At 47.9% G+C, this 15,483-nt stretch overlaps 1 protein-coding gene across 2 annotated transcripts in view; it reads left to right on the top strand.

Annotated features, from left to right (window-relative positions):
* The window catches only part of EXD3 (exonuclease 3'-5' domain containing 3), a 235,023-nt gene that overhangs the window by 26,643 nt on the left and 192,897 nt on the right, over positions 1–15,483 (top strand). For both annotated transcript variants that reach the window (XM_075439348.1, XM_075439349.1), the window contains exons 4-6: positions 1,880–1,944; positions 6,130–6,297; positions 7,528–7,695. In XM_075439348.1, coding sequence (XP_075295463.1) covers positions 1,880–1,944; positions 6,130–6,297; positions 7,528–7,695 — 401 coding nt within the window. The remainder of the gene's footprint in view (positions 1–1,879; positions 1,945–6,129; positions 6,298–7,527; positions 7,696–15,483) is intronic.

Consider the following 15,483-nt stretch of genomic DNA (forward strand, 5'->3'; position numbering starts at 1 on the left):
GGAGGGACGGTTCTCATGCGTGGATGTACTGAAAAAACAGTGAGATTGGGTTGCAGTTACAGGGAGGTAAGGTAGGAAAAAGTCATGGAAGAAGGGGGCTTTTTTGTTGATGGAGGTTTAGAAAGCGTTTTAACAAGTTGAATTATTGGCTGTATATGAAGTGAAGCACTGCTCTCCTAACTGCTCTCATTTCCTGTATCATTCCGGCTTGTTCACTGCATTAATTACAGTTCAGATTTACAGTGTATTTGGTTACGCACTGGGTTGCATTCTAATTTTTTTTCCCATGTGTGCATAAATTTCTTTGGGACTCAGGCCAAGAGGAGCTGGGCTGAATTTGACTGTTAGTTGCTAATTTTGTGGGGAGTAGGGGTCTGGATTTTCTTCTGTTTTGTTGTAAAAAGCCACTTTTCTTTTTCCAAAGGAGAGGCGGTAGCTGAGAACAGCCAGTGTTTGGAGAGTTCAAGATTTCAGAGCAACCAGAGATTAGAGAAAATATTATCTTATGAATTGTAAATGTGGCATTTTTCATTTGGCTGGTGTTTCCCAGAGGTTAGTGGGGAATGGGAGTACTGTCACTCTCTTGGCTTGACCAGTAATCAGCTTGGTACTTAAAATGTTTTATAAATGCAGTGCTGCAGAGTTTAGCTGGATGAGGTAGAGCTTTTCACAGCTGAAGTAGCTTTTTGTGACCTGAAATATGAAGTGAGATGGGATACTAAGCAAGAAATCTGGCATTGGAAATGAGGTATTAGGAACCGTAGAACACAGAAAGTGATTGAAGGGATGTTTCCTTTTCAGTTTAACATTTTTCTTTTGGCTTTATGAAAACATAAGAGGAGGTGCACTAAATGTATGAGTGTTTCTGAGAACTCATTCAGATTTTTAAAGTCATTCTTCACGTTTATACTGTTGATGCAGTAGAAGGTTTTCATTCAGAATATTCTGAGTCATGGTTTCGTAAGTAAATGATTGCGAATTGAATAGAACCAGATATCGAAAGTGTTAGTGCTTTTAAAATGAAGTATTCGTAAACATTTGGTTCAGAAATACTGTTGCGATGAATAACGGTATGATGCATAGTGCTGGTATAATGAATGATAATAGATGAAAAAGAACAACTGGATGCAAGTTCTCAAACAACTGGGTGAAAGGTAAAGGAGAAAAATTTCAAATAACCTTCTTCTGAAATAATCAATCACTCTTTTTTTCAGCCTTGCCACTAATCATGGCAGCATTTTGTCCTTCCTCTTCCTCAGCCACCACCTTGCCCGGCGTCGCTGGCCCGGCGCGGCCGGCTCGGCTCTCCAGCGCCCAAAGGCCGCCCTGCGCTGGCCAAGCAAAGAGGGGCTGCTCTTCCGTCCCTGCAGCCGCTCCGCAGGTTGCCGTGAGGTTAACACTCGAGAGCCTGTTCATTAAAAAGTAGGGTGTTGATAATCCTTTCCAGCCTGTGCAAGTGCTCACTTTTCTAGGACCATTATATTTCATATTCAAAAGGGGGAGTGGCGGGGGCACCGGTGGGGAGGTGTTTGATGGTGGGGAGGTGTTTGGTGCGTAGCAGCAGCGTGGTGTAGTTGTGAATGCACCGATACCGCTTTGCAGTGTTTGAGCCCGTGTGGGTGTTTAGTTAAAGCCACGCATGGATGATGCCTGCGATTTTGTTAGGATTTCAGAGTGAGGGATTTTAGCACTCTAATCCTGACTGGCAGTTGGCAGGTCGGTGGTTTCAAACACAGTGGCCTGGAGTAGCTGATTTCTCCACGGGGAAACAATGCACCAGTGTGTCTGGGCTGCCTGTGCAGAGCCAATAAATCTGTTTTGTTTTGTTTTTCTCTCCCCTTTTCTCTCTCTCCCTCTCTCCCTCTTTCCCCTCCTCCAGGCCAGGACCCACTCCAATTGCTGAAAACCCTTCAGCTTCTCTGGACAAAGAAAGAGATGAAGAAGGTAAGGCTGAGCCTCCCCTCCACGCTGCAGTTCATAACTGCATGCAGAGCATGTCCCGACGCAGAGCGCTTGGGTCAGACCTGCAATTCTTCACGATTGCTTTCAGTTCCAGCACACAAGGGAAGACCCTCTGCATTTGCAGGGAGAAGTGAAAAGAAAAGGTAGCTCTGTGTGATGTGAAGCAGCTCAGGGGCTCATATAAAAGAGCTGAAGTTTACAGGGCTGAGTTACAGACAGAAAAAAATCAAAGTTGCTTTTGTTTTCTTTTAAACACTTTTTTTGTCCATTAAATGGAGTATCTGTGGGGGAGGGGGAAGAATATTTCTAGTAGCTGAAAAAATGAGGGTTGAAGTCAGTAGAAAAGCGCTCTTTGCCAAGTGGAATGGTATCAAAGCCTTCATATTCAAAATATTTTTACTATTTTTTCTGATTTGGTTTGGTTTTGCCTTTTAGAGTGCTGAATGCAATTTACACTGCCTGTCTAAAATTAGTGCTGTATTTTTATACAGCACTCTATGGGCTCTACATGGAGATTTCTCATAGGGAATAAAATATACTTCATCTAAATTTGGGAGCTTGAAAACTAACGAAAACACTGGATGCATCAGCTGAGTGGTGAGTTTCCCATGTTTAGATCTGCGTTGTTCAGGCAGGTTCAGAGCCAAGATGTTTTTTTCTAAAGTACCCAAAAACCTGCAGCTCACCACATCGCCGCGTGGAACGTCCCCTGTGGGAAATGGCCGGCGTGGCTGAGTACCGTGGCGTACGTGCTCCATCCTAGGTGTCTGGAGTGTTCAGTTATTGTTCTTGTCTGCCACACTTAGACTTTCCGTTGCTGATAGTCTGTGGTTCCCAGCCGGAATAATTAAACAACTGGGAACACGGCGTGAGAGGCGTGTTTCCAATGGTCAGTCACCAACATAGACCTGAGCTCAGCAACTCCGAAGCCTTGAGCTTTCCATCAAGTTTTTTAGAGTTGGAGGAAAAAAAATATAATTTGTTAGGTCTTGAGGGCAGTTAATCCCACAAAACAACAGTAGGGAAGAGTAATCATCAAAATCTTTGTGCTGTGTACCCTGGGATGCATCTGGACTGTGAAGAAAAATACTCTGGAAAAGAGAAAGCCTCTCATTGACGTGACCTTGGGCAGAGAGCACCGCAGCTTTGCTGCTGAGGGTGGAAATGCTTGCGGATCCCCGTGAGTCACGCCTGCAGCTCCGCTCGCCCAGTCTGCTGGTTCCTGGCACGGGTGTCCCTGGGAGACGCGGGCTTTGCAGAGTGTGCAGGCTGCAGCTCCGTGGCAGGGCAGGTCTGTGCCCCCGGGCCCACCCCACGGCAGCGCCGGGGGGCTGCGGGCATGGCAGCAGCGTGTTTGTGAACCTGGAGGATGCATTTCTGAGCAGGAGCGAAGCCTCTGCAGAGAGATGAGGAGGGCTGCGGTGGGAGCAGGCGGTGGCACGGCAGCAGCTGCCTCTGAGGTGGGGAGCACAGCGCCAATGTCCCCAATGGTTTCTGACGCGTGCTCGCCACGCTGTCCCTGAGATGGCTGAGCCACGCTGGGGGCATCTCCACCCCTCAGACACGCAGGGCACCCACAGCCACGCAGACGCTTGCTTGGGGACAGCTGCTGCCCTGCGCTCTGTGTGCAGCTCGAGGTGTGCGGTGCTGCTGCTTGTATCCAACGGGCCCGTTCAAAGGAACGAGGGAAGGTGGCTGAAACACAACTCAGTCAACTCCGGTGACATTTAAATGACAGGGAGCTGCTTTGTCTTTCACTATGTGTGATTGTAAGTCAGTACCATCTATTAACTAGCGTGAATCGGTGATCTCCATTATATGATGCCCATCGGTCTCAAGTCAGTGACCGTGAGTAGGAGACTGACTGTCCATGGCGTGACCTCGATTCTGGAACACGGTTAGAAGAAGTGGTCATTTCGTACCTGGAAAAGGCAGTTTTGGAACAACCAGGAAGCATCAGCAGACTGCCCTGAGCTGTGTAATGAGAAAGAAGGGACCAGAACTGAATGAAGGAGTATGTAGCTTGAGCATCAGCAGAATTTTCCTATTCCCATGGTCTGTCAGGCTGTAGAAATCCCCCAAGGAGCATTCCCTGCCATGGGAATCAATTGAAATGGAAATGGCAATTACACGTTTGAGAGGAATCCTTCTCTGGCAGAGACCAGCCAGGCAGCACAGCACTCTTTCCTCTCTGATTTAGGTGTCTCATGCCTTTTTTTTCTTTGTTTTTTTCCCCCCTCAGACTGTACGTAACATAGCTGAAGTCTTCAGATTGCTAGGAAGTTTTGCAGGAGGCTTTTCCCCTGCTCGTCAAAGTCTAGCTGATATGAAGTCAGGACTCGGTCTAGATAACAGCAGTTAGTGCTCCTGGCAGCTGTGCCACTCTTCGGAGATGCCCCGCATCTGAGAGCGGGGTTGTGCTCTCGCAGGACCCCTACTATTCTGTGATTCTGTGATTCTGTGTCTGCTGGAGCCCGTCCTGCCAAAGCCCGTGCTCCGGCTCCAGCCCGAGGAGGAGCTGAGCGGTGCGGTGAAAGCTCTTGATCAGTCCAAATGTGCTGAAGTGGGGCTTTGGGGGGTGGGGGAAGAAAAAAGAAGAGAGACCATTTATAAACAGTGCAATTTAGTTGGCGAGTTGCTTTGTTTTCCTTTGGCTGTTGTGTTGGATATTTGTGGTTGGATAAAAGCTTGCCTCCTCCTTCTGCTGAATCTCGCAGGGAAGTTGGAGCCCTGTGTTTAACATCGCGAAGTCTTGCCACAGGGAGAAATTTGTTATCTAGAGTCACATCTTTATTAGTCATCAGGTTTTTCATACTGTGTTTGATAATCTAGCGAGAAAGAAACAGTTTCTGTCGTAAACGATAGTTTTTGTGGTTTTTCCAGACTTGAAGGACACGATGGAAAATAACTGTCTTCCAGTAAATATTGTCGATGAACAAAAAAGAACAAGTTCATTGGCAGATTTTCTGTAGATTTTCTTTTGTTTACATATCATTCTTCAAACTTTATGTTGTTTCCATTGGAAGCTACGGCTGGGGCCGTCATATACAGTAAATTACATGTGCTGGCTGCAGGCGGGAATGAGCATCTCTTGGATTTTGCTTTTTTAGCCAGAAAAGAAAGAGAGCAGCTGCTCTTAGTGATTTCTTGTTTTCTGTCTCTGCTTTTGCCTTGCTCCACGCCAGTACGTGTACCATGCAGTGAAAGGTCCTGTGTGGGTACGGACGGATGCCACTTCTTCACCCTGCCAACCCTCCGAGCTCCTTGGAAACTCCTTCTAATGTAAACATTATAAAGATATTGCTCAGTGCTGCTAATTTATCACTTCTACCAGATGGGTAGTAAGTAGCCTATTAACATTCACAAAGTGAGTGTCCAATTCCTGCACATTTCTAAACACAGCACCCTGGGATTCCTAAGATTTATGGCATGGCGTTTTCCCATGTTCGAGCCCCTTCGTGCAGCCATTAGACGTGCAGAGGGTGCAGTGCCTGGCGGGCAGTGGCAGTAGGTAGGCGACAGAAAACACCTTGCTCAGGTACGTTCAGAGGAAGGGACCGTGGATTTGCAGGATGGCAATCTGACAGAGTTTGAACTCTACTCTTTCTTTCTTTTTAATCTTGTGTGTAAAATCGAAACTGTTTTGATACTGCCAAATATTCCTGTTAATGTAAGGAGCACTATGGCATCATGGCTGAAGTGGGTATAAGGTCAAATATGAAAGTTTGTGGTACAAGAATGAGGAGGAGAGGTTTGTATGCTTTGTTACTTGCAGGTCTGTTAGAGGATGAGTAGGTTTTTCAGCCCAGTTACCTACCTTCAGTATTGGCATTTTCCTAAGAACACCCCTTTCTCCAGCTCACTTCTTTTCTCGCCCTCCCCCAGATCCGAAGCCCCTTTGTCTGCCCCACAGAACAACTCCTCTGTCTTTATGGGATAATTAGTGTGGACAATTGCTGCTTTTCCCATTGGGTTTGAGGTGCAGTGAGCCATGAAGGAATCTGTAATGACATGAAAAGTCACTGGAGGCGCGGATGGTGGCTGAATAGCAACAGTTACCTCTCTGAATAGATTAAATTAAAAAAAATAAAGCTTTGTGTTCAGCTGGGGGAAGGGAGGATTCACTAATCTTTTTGTACATGACAATGTGGTTTTGTATCTCATCAGCTCAAGGAAGAAATCAGGCGGGGCGTTGCGGGACTGGAGGACCCGTTGGCAGGACTGCTGGACATGCTGGAGAGCAGCAGCGACTGGAGGGGGAAAGGGCATTCCCTCGGGTATTACATCACCACCGAGCTGCAGCTTTGGATACGAGAGCATCCTGCTCTTCAACAGGTTAGAAGAGAGAGAGCCGGAGAGCCGGGAGAAAGCAGAGAGCGGCTGATGTTGATGTCCCTCGAGTGTCCCCAGTTTCACTTTGTTCCATAGTCCAGCGTCTTCTCTGTAGTCTTGTACAAACACAGTGTGACGAGGTGTGAAATGCGTACTGAGATGTTGCAATCTGTTGTGTGCTGGCCTGAAAATGAAATGTTATTAGAAGCTGTGATGCGAAAGCTCTGTTGCCCCTTCCAGGCTGGGATTTCCGTCTTTCCAGATCAAACCACTTTGATCAAGCGTTGGTCTTGCAGCCTTTGCTGGGCTGGAGGCTTTCCCACTGCAGCTCACATCCCCGCTGTCAGGATGAAACCAATTGCAGTAATCTACTCTGCATATTCTTCCAGATCTGCAAATAGAAGCCAGTTACTGTGCGATTGCTTAACTCCTGCCATGTGGTGGGGAGCTTTTATCGCTGGGAATGCCGAACGTGGTGACAGTGTGACTTTTCAGCAGCTGAATGATCAGCTTTGTAACCTTGGCTCGTCACATTATACCTCCTAATGTTTACCATTCCTTGTGCCTTCATATGTTCTGACCTACGGAGATTTTCTCTTTTTTGTATGCTTTTGCCTCTGAACTGCAAGAATCTTTTATATTTGTGTTGTTTCCTGTTTTTCCAAGTGGCTCTTTTTGGGTGTTGAGCTCTGCCGCTGCAGTCCCTGTGAAGTGCAGTGAGGTGCTGCTGGCACTGAAATACCTGTGCCAGAGAGAATGAGCGTGTAGGAACACAAGGATTAATACTTCTATCTGTGTGTCTTTTGCCAATGCTTTTGCTGCCCTTCTTGCACCCAGGAGCAAGCCTGGGAGTGAAAAATGAATTCTTGTGCCAGATAGGTGAGATGGCCCTTGAGGGGAGACGCTGGATTCAAGGAGTTTCTGCTGGGAACTGGAGGGGAGAATTTCTAAATAGCTGTGTTAGTAAAAGAGGGAATTTTTCCAGTTTCTTTTTTGCCTTTTCTAGAATTCTCCCAAAAACGTTTTAAAGTTTTTAAATTGGATGCTGTGAAATAAAAGTGTATCATATTGTTCTGATTTTTGCTTGGAGACTCCATGGGGAAATTGGAGAATCCCTTCCCAAGGAATTGGCTTATTCCACTGTTCGAACAAGCTGCAGTTTCGACCGCCATTGAACTGTAGCCATCTTTACTAAATCTGGGTTTGATTTTTTCTTTTTTTTCTTTTTTTTAGTCTGGCATCAAGCTGAAGAAGCTGCAGTCCCGTGTACTCGGAATACTAGCCCAGTGCCCAGCTAATCTTCTTGACCCTCTGATTAGCATTTACCAGCTCCATACAGCAGACCGGAACTATTTGCTTGGACACGTCAGTCATCTTTATCACAAGGGCGATTACAAAGAGGTGGGTCATGTCTTTCAAATAAATTTACCTACCCAGCTCTGTAGTTCTTGGTTAATGTCTGTGTCCTTTTTTGGATGCATTTCAATGTGAATTCCGTTTCATCACAGCAGCTGCACACTTTGAATGGCGCGGCTTAGCGTGGTCTTCCCGTGTACACGAGCAGGCTGTGTTCACCCACATTTTTTCTAATGGCTGAGTACAGAACGCCAGTGAATCCTTCCTCCACCCCTTTTTTGACCTTTGAAAGTAGCAGGTTAATAGGGTTTAATTTGGGGAATTTAAGGGGATGATTGCATTCTTTTTTTGTTTTCCTTGGCAAGGGAAGGAGGGATTTTAGTAGTTGGTCGTAGACCTGCTGTGCTATCTCCAATCTGCCTGCAGCGAGGAGGGGCTGGAAAATCGCTCTGTCCCCACGTGATTACCCTAGCCAAAGGGTTCTCAATTTGAGGAGTTTCGAAGCCTCTTTACCATTGAGACTCATGTTTCAAATGTGTTACTACTCTTGTATTTGAGTTTGAGGGACTGACACTGGCAGGAGTTCACCAAACCCAGAATTTGGTAGGTTTTACCCTGTAGTTTAGAGTACTTGCAGCATCTCTGGCATCACCGTGATGTCTTGGTAGCTTGGCGAGTGTTCTTGTGAGCAAAGTACAATACTGTTAATGTTTTGGGGTTTTTTTTAAAAAAGGCAAAAAACATAGGTTTCTTTTTCTCAGAGGAGGATGGTTCACTTTGATGGTGTAGGACAGCTTGATCTTGTTTAGCAAAAGGAAAAAATCAAATAGCATTTTTATAATCCTGTTCTTCAGTAAAGCCGAATTCCCAAGTGCGATCGTGGAATTCCGTTCTCATTGATTTGTTTGAATACTAAAACAAGGGTATTTCATACTTGGTTGGAAGTTCACAGGTAGCTGCTTGAAGCTTACTCTTTTAGTCAATTAAGTTTTTGAATGTGAGTGTTTGAAAATCCTAACAGATGTAGTATTTGACAATACTCAAGTGTGATTGTTAAGTTTATGGCTCCAAAGGAATTTGTTGTTGTCATTAGAAATGCAGTCCTTCCTAGATCTGGTTTTGGAAAGCTCTTTTTTTGTGTGTGTGGAATTGTTTTTCTGTTCTTTCTTCCATAGAAAAGCTCATTTGCTAGTCATTCCCAGTGTGAAGAACACAACCTCAACTGTTGCTTACCCTCAGCCGTAACTTTCTTCTAGTTTTGTTGTGTTGCCAGAAGGATGAATAGAATTATCTGCAAGAATAACAGGAAATCTTTTACTGCCCTTGGGGACTGATCATACCTAAGTTCACAGCAACTAACCCCAAAAAACCTGGATGGAGGGCTGTGGCGTGTCCGCCCGTCCTGCTCTTCCCCGCCGTGCAGACGGGGCCCTGAGGCAGATCCACACGGAGGATTTGCGGCTCTGCTGCCTCTCACCTGAAAGGACAGAAATCCGCATAAGTCCTTGCTGTCATTATTTATTTTCTTGCTGTATTTACAAGACACCAGGCTTTTATTCCAGAGCACATTATTCCCTTTCCCTGTTTCCATGTGTTTCTTGCACTGGTGTACGAACGATGGAGGTGCCCAGCTTTGCCCCGTAGCTGCACGCTCCTTTCCCTCACAGAGCTTGTGGAGAAAGGTCTCTTCAGAAAGCGAGATCCCAGTGATCCCTGGGGACGGCCATGGCGGTTACTTGTTTCTGAGGCACGTCTGGCCCTCCCTGCCTAAACTGGTTTGAGGAGCGCTGGTTGAAAACCGAAGCGGCTTGCGAATCGCTGCGGCCGGGAGCTTGGCAGGGAGCGACGGCGGCCGGGGCAGGGCGCAGGGGCGGCGGTGGGAAGATGGCCGGCTGCGTGCGGGTGCCGGTGGGCTTGGTGGAGGCTGGCGCGGGTGGGCTGGCTGCTGGGGTTCAGCAGCGTGAAGCAGGAGCTGCGGTGAGGAGGCAGCGGATGGCACTAGTGCTACCACGGTGCCAAAACCCAGCCCATGCCGTGAGAGCTACACGAAAATCGGGGACGTAGAAGTGGGGTTTTGAGGCGTCTGGCCTGTTTGGGGGTTTTATCCGTCGTCGTGTGAGCGGAGCGTGCAGGTGCGTGGCGGCCAGGGGCTGGCAGGGGCCTGGGGCCTGCTCTGCGCGGCCCCGCAGGGCCTGAAGAGGCAGCGGGCTCGAACCTTCCCGCTCAGGTGCTTTCAGGTGAAACATGGCAGCTTTGTCACCGTCTCAGAATCCTCCGAAGCCCCGGGCCGTGCCGGAGCCCGGTGGGGCGGCCGGCTCTGTGGGAAGGGCGATGGCCGCCGGTGGGGCCGGGACAATGCCGGGATTCAGCAGACGGGGGGTAATGCAGCGCGAGCGGGTCGACGAGAGGCCCTGAATAGGCCGGGCTGTGCTGGAGAAGAATGAGGGGTAGGCAGAAGGCAAGCTAGTGTTTCATGGTCATCTTATGTTACACTTCAGCCTTTCAAAGAGTGTCTGGGGCCGGCTGAATGAACCTCTCTCGCGCTGCGAATGCGGGAGCCGCGAGACAAAGGGGACTCTTGTCACTCGCAGGCTCCTCTGGGGAAGAAAAGCCATTGTCGGAGGAACAGGGGCAGTCTGGCAGGCTGTGCATGCTTCAGTGCCCCATGATATCGCTGCGTCGCGGCAGAAATCACATTCAGGGCCCTGTCAGCTTTGATTAGCGGGGTCTCATGACTTAATGTGCTGCGATATTTCATGTCTAAGGGTGGCGGCTGTCTTTCTGTGGGATGAATGCCCTCTATTGTCCGCTGAGTTATTTTATTTACATTTTTTTAAACAGCTTATAAAGGTAAAAAGATAGCTGCACTTACAGAAAAAAAATCAAATTCCTTTGCTTCTGGATCAGTAGTGAGTGCTGCTCGGGTCAGATACAGTGAAACTTGTTTTCGCAGTCAGCATCAAAGTGCTCGTCTTGTTTAACAGCTTTATAGTAAATTCTGAACAGGTGGCAGCGGAGCTGGGTTTAGGAAGGAAACAATAAATAATCTTTTTAGCCTCTGACAACCAGAAATATTCTTGGGCCTGAGAGAGCTCCCACTCCAACATCTCTGTATTGGTGACTTGCAGCATTTTTCTCCCCTTCATCAGTTTGGTTCTTAAACAGGAGTATTGGACTAAGCTATTAGTGGGACAGGGAATATTTAATTTTTAACAGTTTTTTTGATTGTTGTCCATCCAGATTTCTCTGTTTTCAAAAGCAGAGTGTATTTTTTCTACTAAAGTTTCATCCATTAATTTCTAAAAATAATGAAGGTTCATTCTGTATGTTAAATTCAGTTAATGTTTGCTCTTTCAACTAAAATAATGTGGCTTATCAGTTAAAATTCAGTTGTTAAGATGTGTCATAATATAAGTTGGAGTACCCAAAGAAAAAGCTCTGCAGACACAGGATTCAAAGTTCTTGTCAGCAATACGTACTGCTACAGAAGTAATTTGATAGTTCAGTAGAAAGGATGGCTGGCCAAAGAGTTCAAGGAATACAAATACGCGAAGGTGTAGAAATGCGTAGCTCAATCACCAACAGGACCTTCAGTTTTCAGTGTGGCGATGTTTTGAACACCGATTCGGGGATGGCACTGTTTGTAGCCCTGCTGCATGCGTGGTGCTGGAGTGCACATGGTGTGTTTTTGCAAATCTGTCAATGCAGATCAGTGTTAGGACTGATGGAGCACATTAATGGATCTTCAGGTTTTGGATTTCTTCACTGACTTTCTTGAGCTGTTCTCAGGACAGTGAAGATGTCTCTGATGCTGCTTCTTTCCCCCATTCACCACCCTGCTCACAAAGCCTTGTGTAACTCTTACTGTATCTTAAAGTGCATGCATTTGAATTTGGGTCTTTTAAATTAAAAATAATAATCTGTAAGAAAAGCAAGGAAGATGTTACAGGGGATGTCTCTTACATAAAGATGATGATGTCAGTCTCAACCGTTTTTTCCTATTAGCTCAGTCTCCTGCTAAAGGACAGCTTTAATGGCGTGCTGCCTGCTAGATTTGTGCCACTCCAGCCCCGAGGTCACCAGCCTGCAGGCCACGGCCCGCTCTGCCACCTGCTCCCAAACACCAGGTCTGGAGCCACCTCTGCGGCGGGCGTCCGTCTGGTGGGTGCTTGGGAAGGAGCTTGGGTGTTGCTGGGCTATAACAATTCAGAGGGTGGTATTCTGCTCCTTCGGCCAGCATTTCTGGGCTCTCCTTGAGCACACGGGCACTTGGAGAAGGGGTGCGAATGTGCAGCAGGTCCGGCCGTACCGAGAGGCTGGCTCTGGAGGACCTGGGGAGGGTAGGCAGCGTGTGTGCACTGGGGACTTGCTCGTTTGTGAGGAGGCGCTGACCAGTTAAACCAGGTTTAAAATTGCTTTGAGTGACCTGAGGAAGACAAATCACAGAAGTGTTTCTTTCAGTTCCCTCTTCCCTTCACCTGGACACATACATGTTCCAACCTCGACTTTTACTTCTCTCTCTCTACCTCAAATTCCTTAGGTATGAGTAACCTGTCACTCCTTCATTTGGACGGTCTCACTCCTTAGGAAATATGTTTGTGCTCTCTTGAAAGCAGACCTGGGAAATCTCACATTTTTCTTGTTGCTGAAGATCTTCCTGAAGACAGCTGTGTATACTGTAGGCTCTTAAAGCAGGAAGTAATTAAACATCTAACCTCATGTCACCCACTATGCAGTGATGCACTCGGAGAATTTGAGCAAAGCTGATTAGCCACAAGTTTGAGATGAGTGATTCCAAAACACAGAACAGATGTTCCCAATGATTAATGCGTGGTGTGCCTTTTACTCAATTATTTCTGCCATTATTATGTATCCAGGCTTTGATCACTGTGATTTTCTTAGAGTTAACGGTGAATCCTCCTCTGCAAAGTCTTGTTCTATTCTTTGGTCTGTTCTATGGATTTTCAAAATTCCTTCACCATTCCTTCACCAGAAATATTACACTAAGTCAGGCAGAGGCATATTTACCTTTGTGCTGTCCCAGCTTGCTTGCAGCAGAGCTAAGTAATGCAGGAGTCATCGGAAACCACTTGTGTCTGTCCTGCATCATCACTCCAAGCAGTGCTACTAGCAAAAGGTTATTTCTGTGATGCTAACCCCACCGTGGGAAAATTGCCTGAATTGTCAGTGTAGACACCACCCAAGTGCACATGCCCTTGCAGATAAGATCTTGTGTGGCTTCCTGCGCACTTCGTACTGTATGTGGAAAGAATAGTCATTTTCAGATGAGACACAGCCGATTACATTCAAAACAAGTAGAGAGGAGCAGGTATTGGTGCAGGGTGCTCTGGGCTTGTGCGTTCACTTCAAAACACTCCCCATTTTCCCATAGTCTTGTTTCTGCAATTGCATGACTAGAAGAGTGGTCTGGTGCTTGTGGCTTGGCCTGAATGCATCAAGTTTGGGTAACTTCCCCCATCCTATGGTCAATGCACCTATGCACATTTTAGATATGATTTAATATAGTGTTGCCCAGCTTTGAATTCTTCCCCATCCTCATCCAACACTCCTTTGCTATGTTTTTAGGTGTTTATCCTTGGGAAACAAAACTACTACAAAATGTGATTTTCACCATAGTTAAATCAAGGAATGACCCAAAGCTCCCCAAGGACAATGAGAAGACTCATGAACTTTGATGGGATTTGAATCAGGCAGTGGGTCATCACCTTTTCTCCTGTACAAAGCAGTGGCTTCATCATGTACCTGTCCCGTATACACTGGGGAGATGCAAGGCAAGAGAGGGACCAACCTTTCCAATATTTCTGTTATGATCTGGGGCAGGAGGGTTTTAGAATAGGTTATACACTTTCCACAGGATCACAGCATGTCAGGGGTTGGCAGGGACCTCTGTGGGTCACCCAGCCCAACCCCCTGCCCAAGCAGGGTCACCCAGAGCAGGCTGCACAGCACCACGTCCAGGCGGGGCTGGAATATCTCCAGAGAAGGAGACTCCACAGCCTCCCTGGGCAGCCTGGGCCAGGGCTCCGTCACCCTCAGAGGGAAGAAGTTCTTCCTCAGGTTCAGCTGGAGCCTCCTCTGCTTCAGTTTGTGCCCGTTGCCCCTTGTCCTGTCGCTGGGCACCACTGGAAAGAGTCTGGCCCCGTCCTCCTGACCCCGACCCTGCAGATATTTAGAGGCATTTCGAAGGTCCCCTCGCAGCCTTCTCTTCTCCAGGCTGAACAAGCCCAGCTCCCTCAGCCTCTCCTCGTAGGAGAGATGCTCCAGCCCCTCCTCATCCTCGTAGCCCTCCGCTGGACTCTCTCCAGTAGCTCCTCATCTTTCTTGAACTGGGGAGCCCAGAACTGGACACAGCACTGCAGATGGGGCCTCCCCAGGGCAGAGCAGAGGGGGAGGAGACCCTCCCTCGCCCTGCTGGCCACACTCCTCCTTATGCACCCCAGGATCCCATTGGCCTTCTTGGTACCCAGGGCACGCTGCTGGCTCATGGTCACCCTGTTGTCCCCCAGCACTCCCAGTCCCTCTCCACAGAGCTGCTCTCCAGCAGGTCCGCCCCAGCCTGTACTGGTGCCTGGGGTTGTTCCTCCCCAAGCGCAGGACCCTGCACTTGCCCTTGTGGAACTTCATCAGGTTCCTCTGTCCCCAACTCTCCAGCCTGTCCAGCCTGCTGGATGGCAGCACAGCCTGCTGGTGTATCCACCACTCCTTCCAGTTCTGTGTCACCAGCAAACTTGCTGAGGGTGCACTCTGTCCCTTCATCCAGGTCACAGATGAGTAAGTTAAACAAGACTGGGCCCAGTATGGGCCCCTGCAGAACCCCACTAGTTACAGGCCTCGAACTAGACTCTGCGCTGCTGCTGAGAACCCCATTTTATGTGTGGCAATAATGCTAATAATGCTAATTCTTTGCTGTTATTAGGTTACACACTAGAAACTCTCTATATATGAAATGTATTTTTGTGAAAAGGCTACTTGTACCACCAGTCAGGACCGTAACATGTTCATTTTATGGTTTGAGGGAGGGTGAGTAGACCCTGGTAAGCTCACAGCGCGTTAGCGTTCAGCAGCGCTTTGCCGTGTTCCTGCGCTGCAGCTGGGCTCTTTGCTCCGAGTGATCCGCTGGAGACGTGCGGGAGGCGTGTGCTGCTTAGGCCTTCTCTGCCTGGCTGATCCAACCGGAGTCCGGGGATCTGCAGCTGGATTAACAGGATTGCCGGCTTCCCGCGGCCCTGGCCAGGCTTCCAGCACCGCTCGGGGAGTGCGGCGCTGCGTATGGGGACGCGCGTTCCCTGGGAGGAAGGGGGATTCTCACCGTTTCAGTTCCAGCATGCTGTCTGCCTAATTGAAGTGTTTGTTTTCTAACTACAGAATGAGTCTGCGAATGAGGTCTTGCTTTTCTGGAGATCTTATCAGCTCTAAACAGACTGTTAAAAATAGGGTCTTTTTACACAAAACTCGTTTGTGGAGTGAAACAATTCAAAACATGATGATAACAAAACAAAAATCTTAAAATAGCTCTAAGTTGAGACCACAGGCACAGCTGCCAAACACTTTCATCTTTATTACAGTTACTCATATCTCTGCTCTTATTATTCCTGTTGTAAACATGCTGATTTTATCTCAGTTGCCCTCGCTATTCAGCCAGCCAGCCCATGGCACTACACCCTGCCATCGAGCCTGGCTGGCTGGTCCTAGGGCCCAGGTCACGCAGCTCCCTCCATGCCTGGCTCTGTGCATGGACGAGGCTGCTGCCCCGCTGCTGATGGCTTGCCCCGCTGCGAGAGGTTTCTGCCAGCAGCACAGTTTGTCTGACTG

This window comes from Opisthocomus hoazin, chromosome 19 (assembly GCF_030867145.1).
Source record: "Opisthocomus hoazin isolate bOpiHoa1 chromosome 19, bOpiHoa1.hap1, whole genome shotgun sequence".
NCBI lineage: Eukaryota > Metazoa > Chordata > Aves > Opisthocomiformes > Opisthocomidae > Opisthocomus > Opisthocomus hoazin.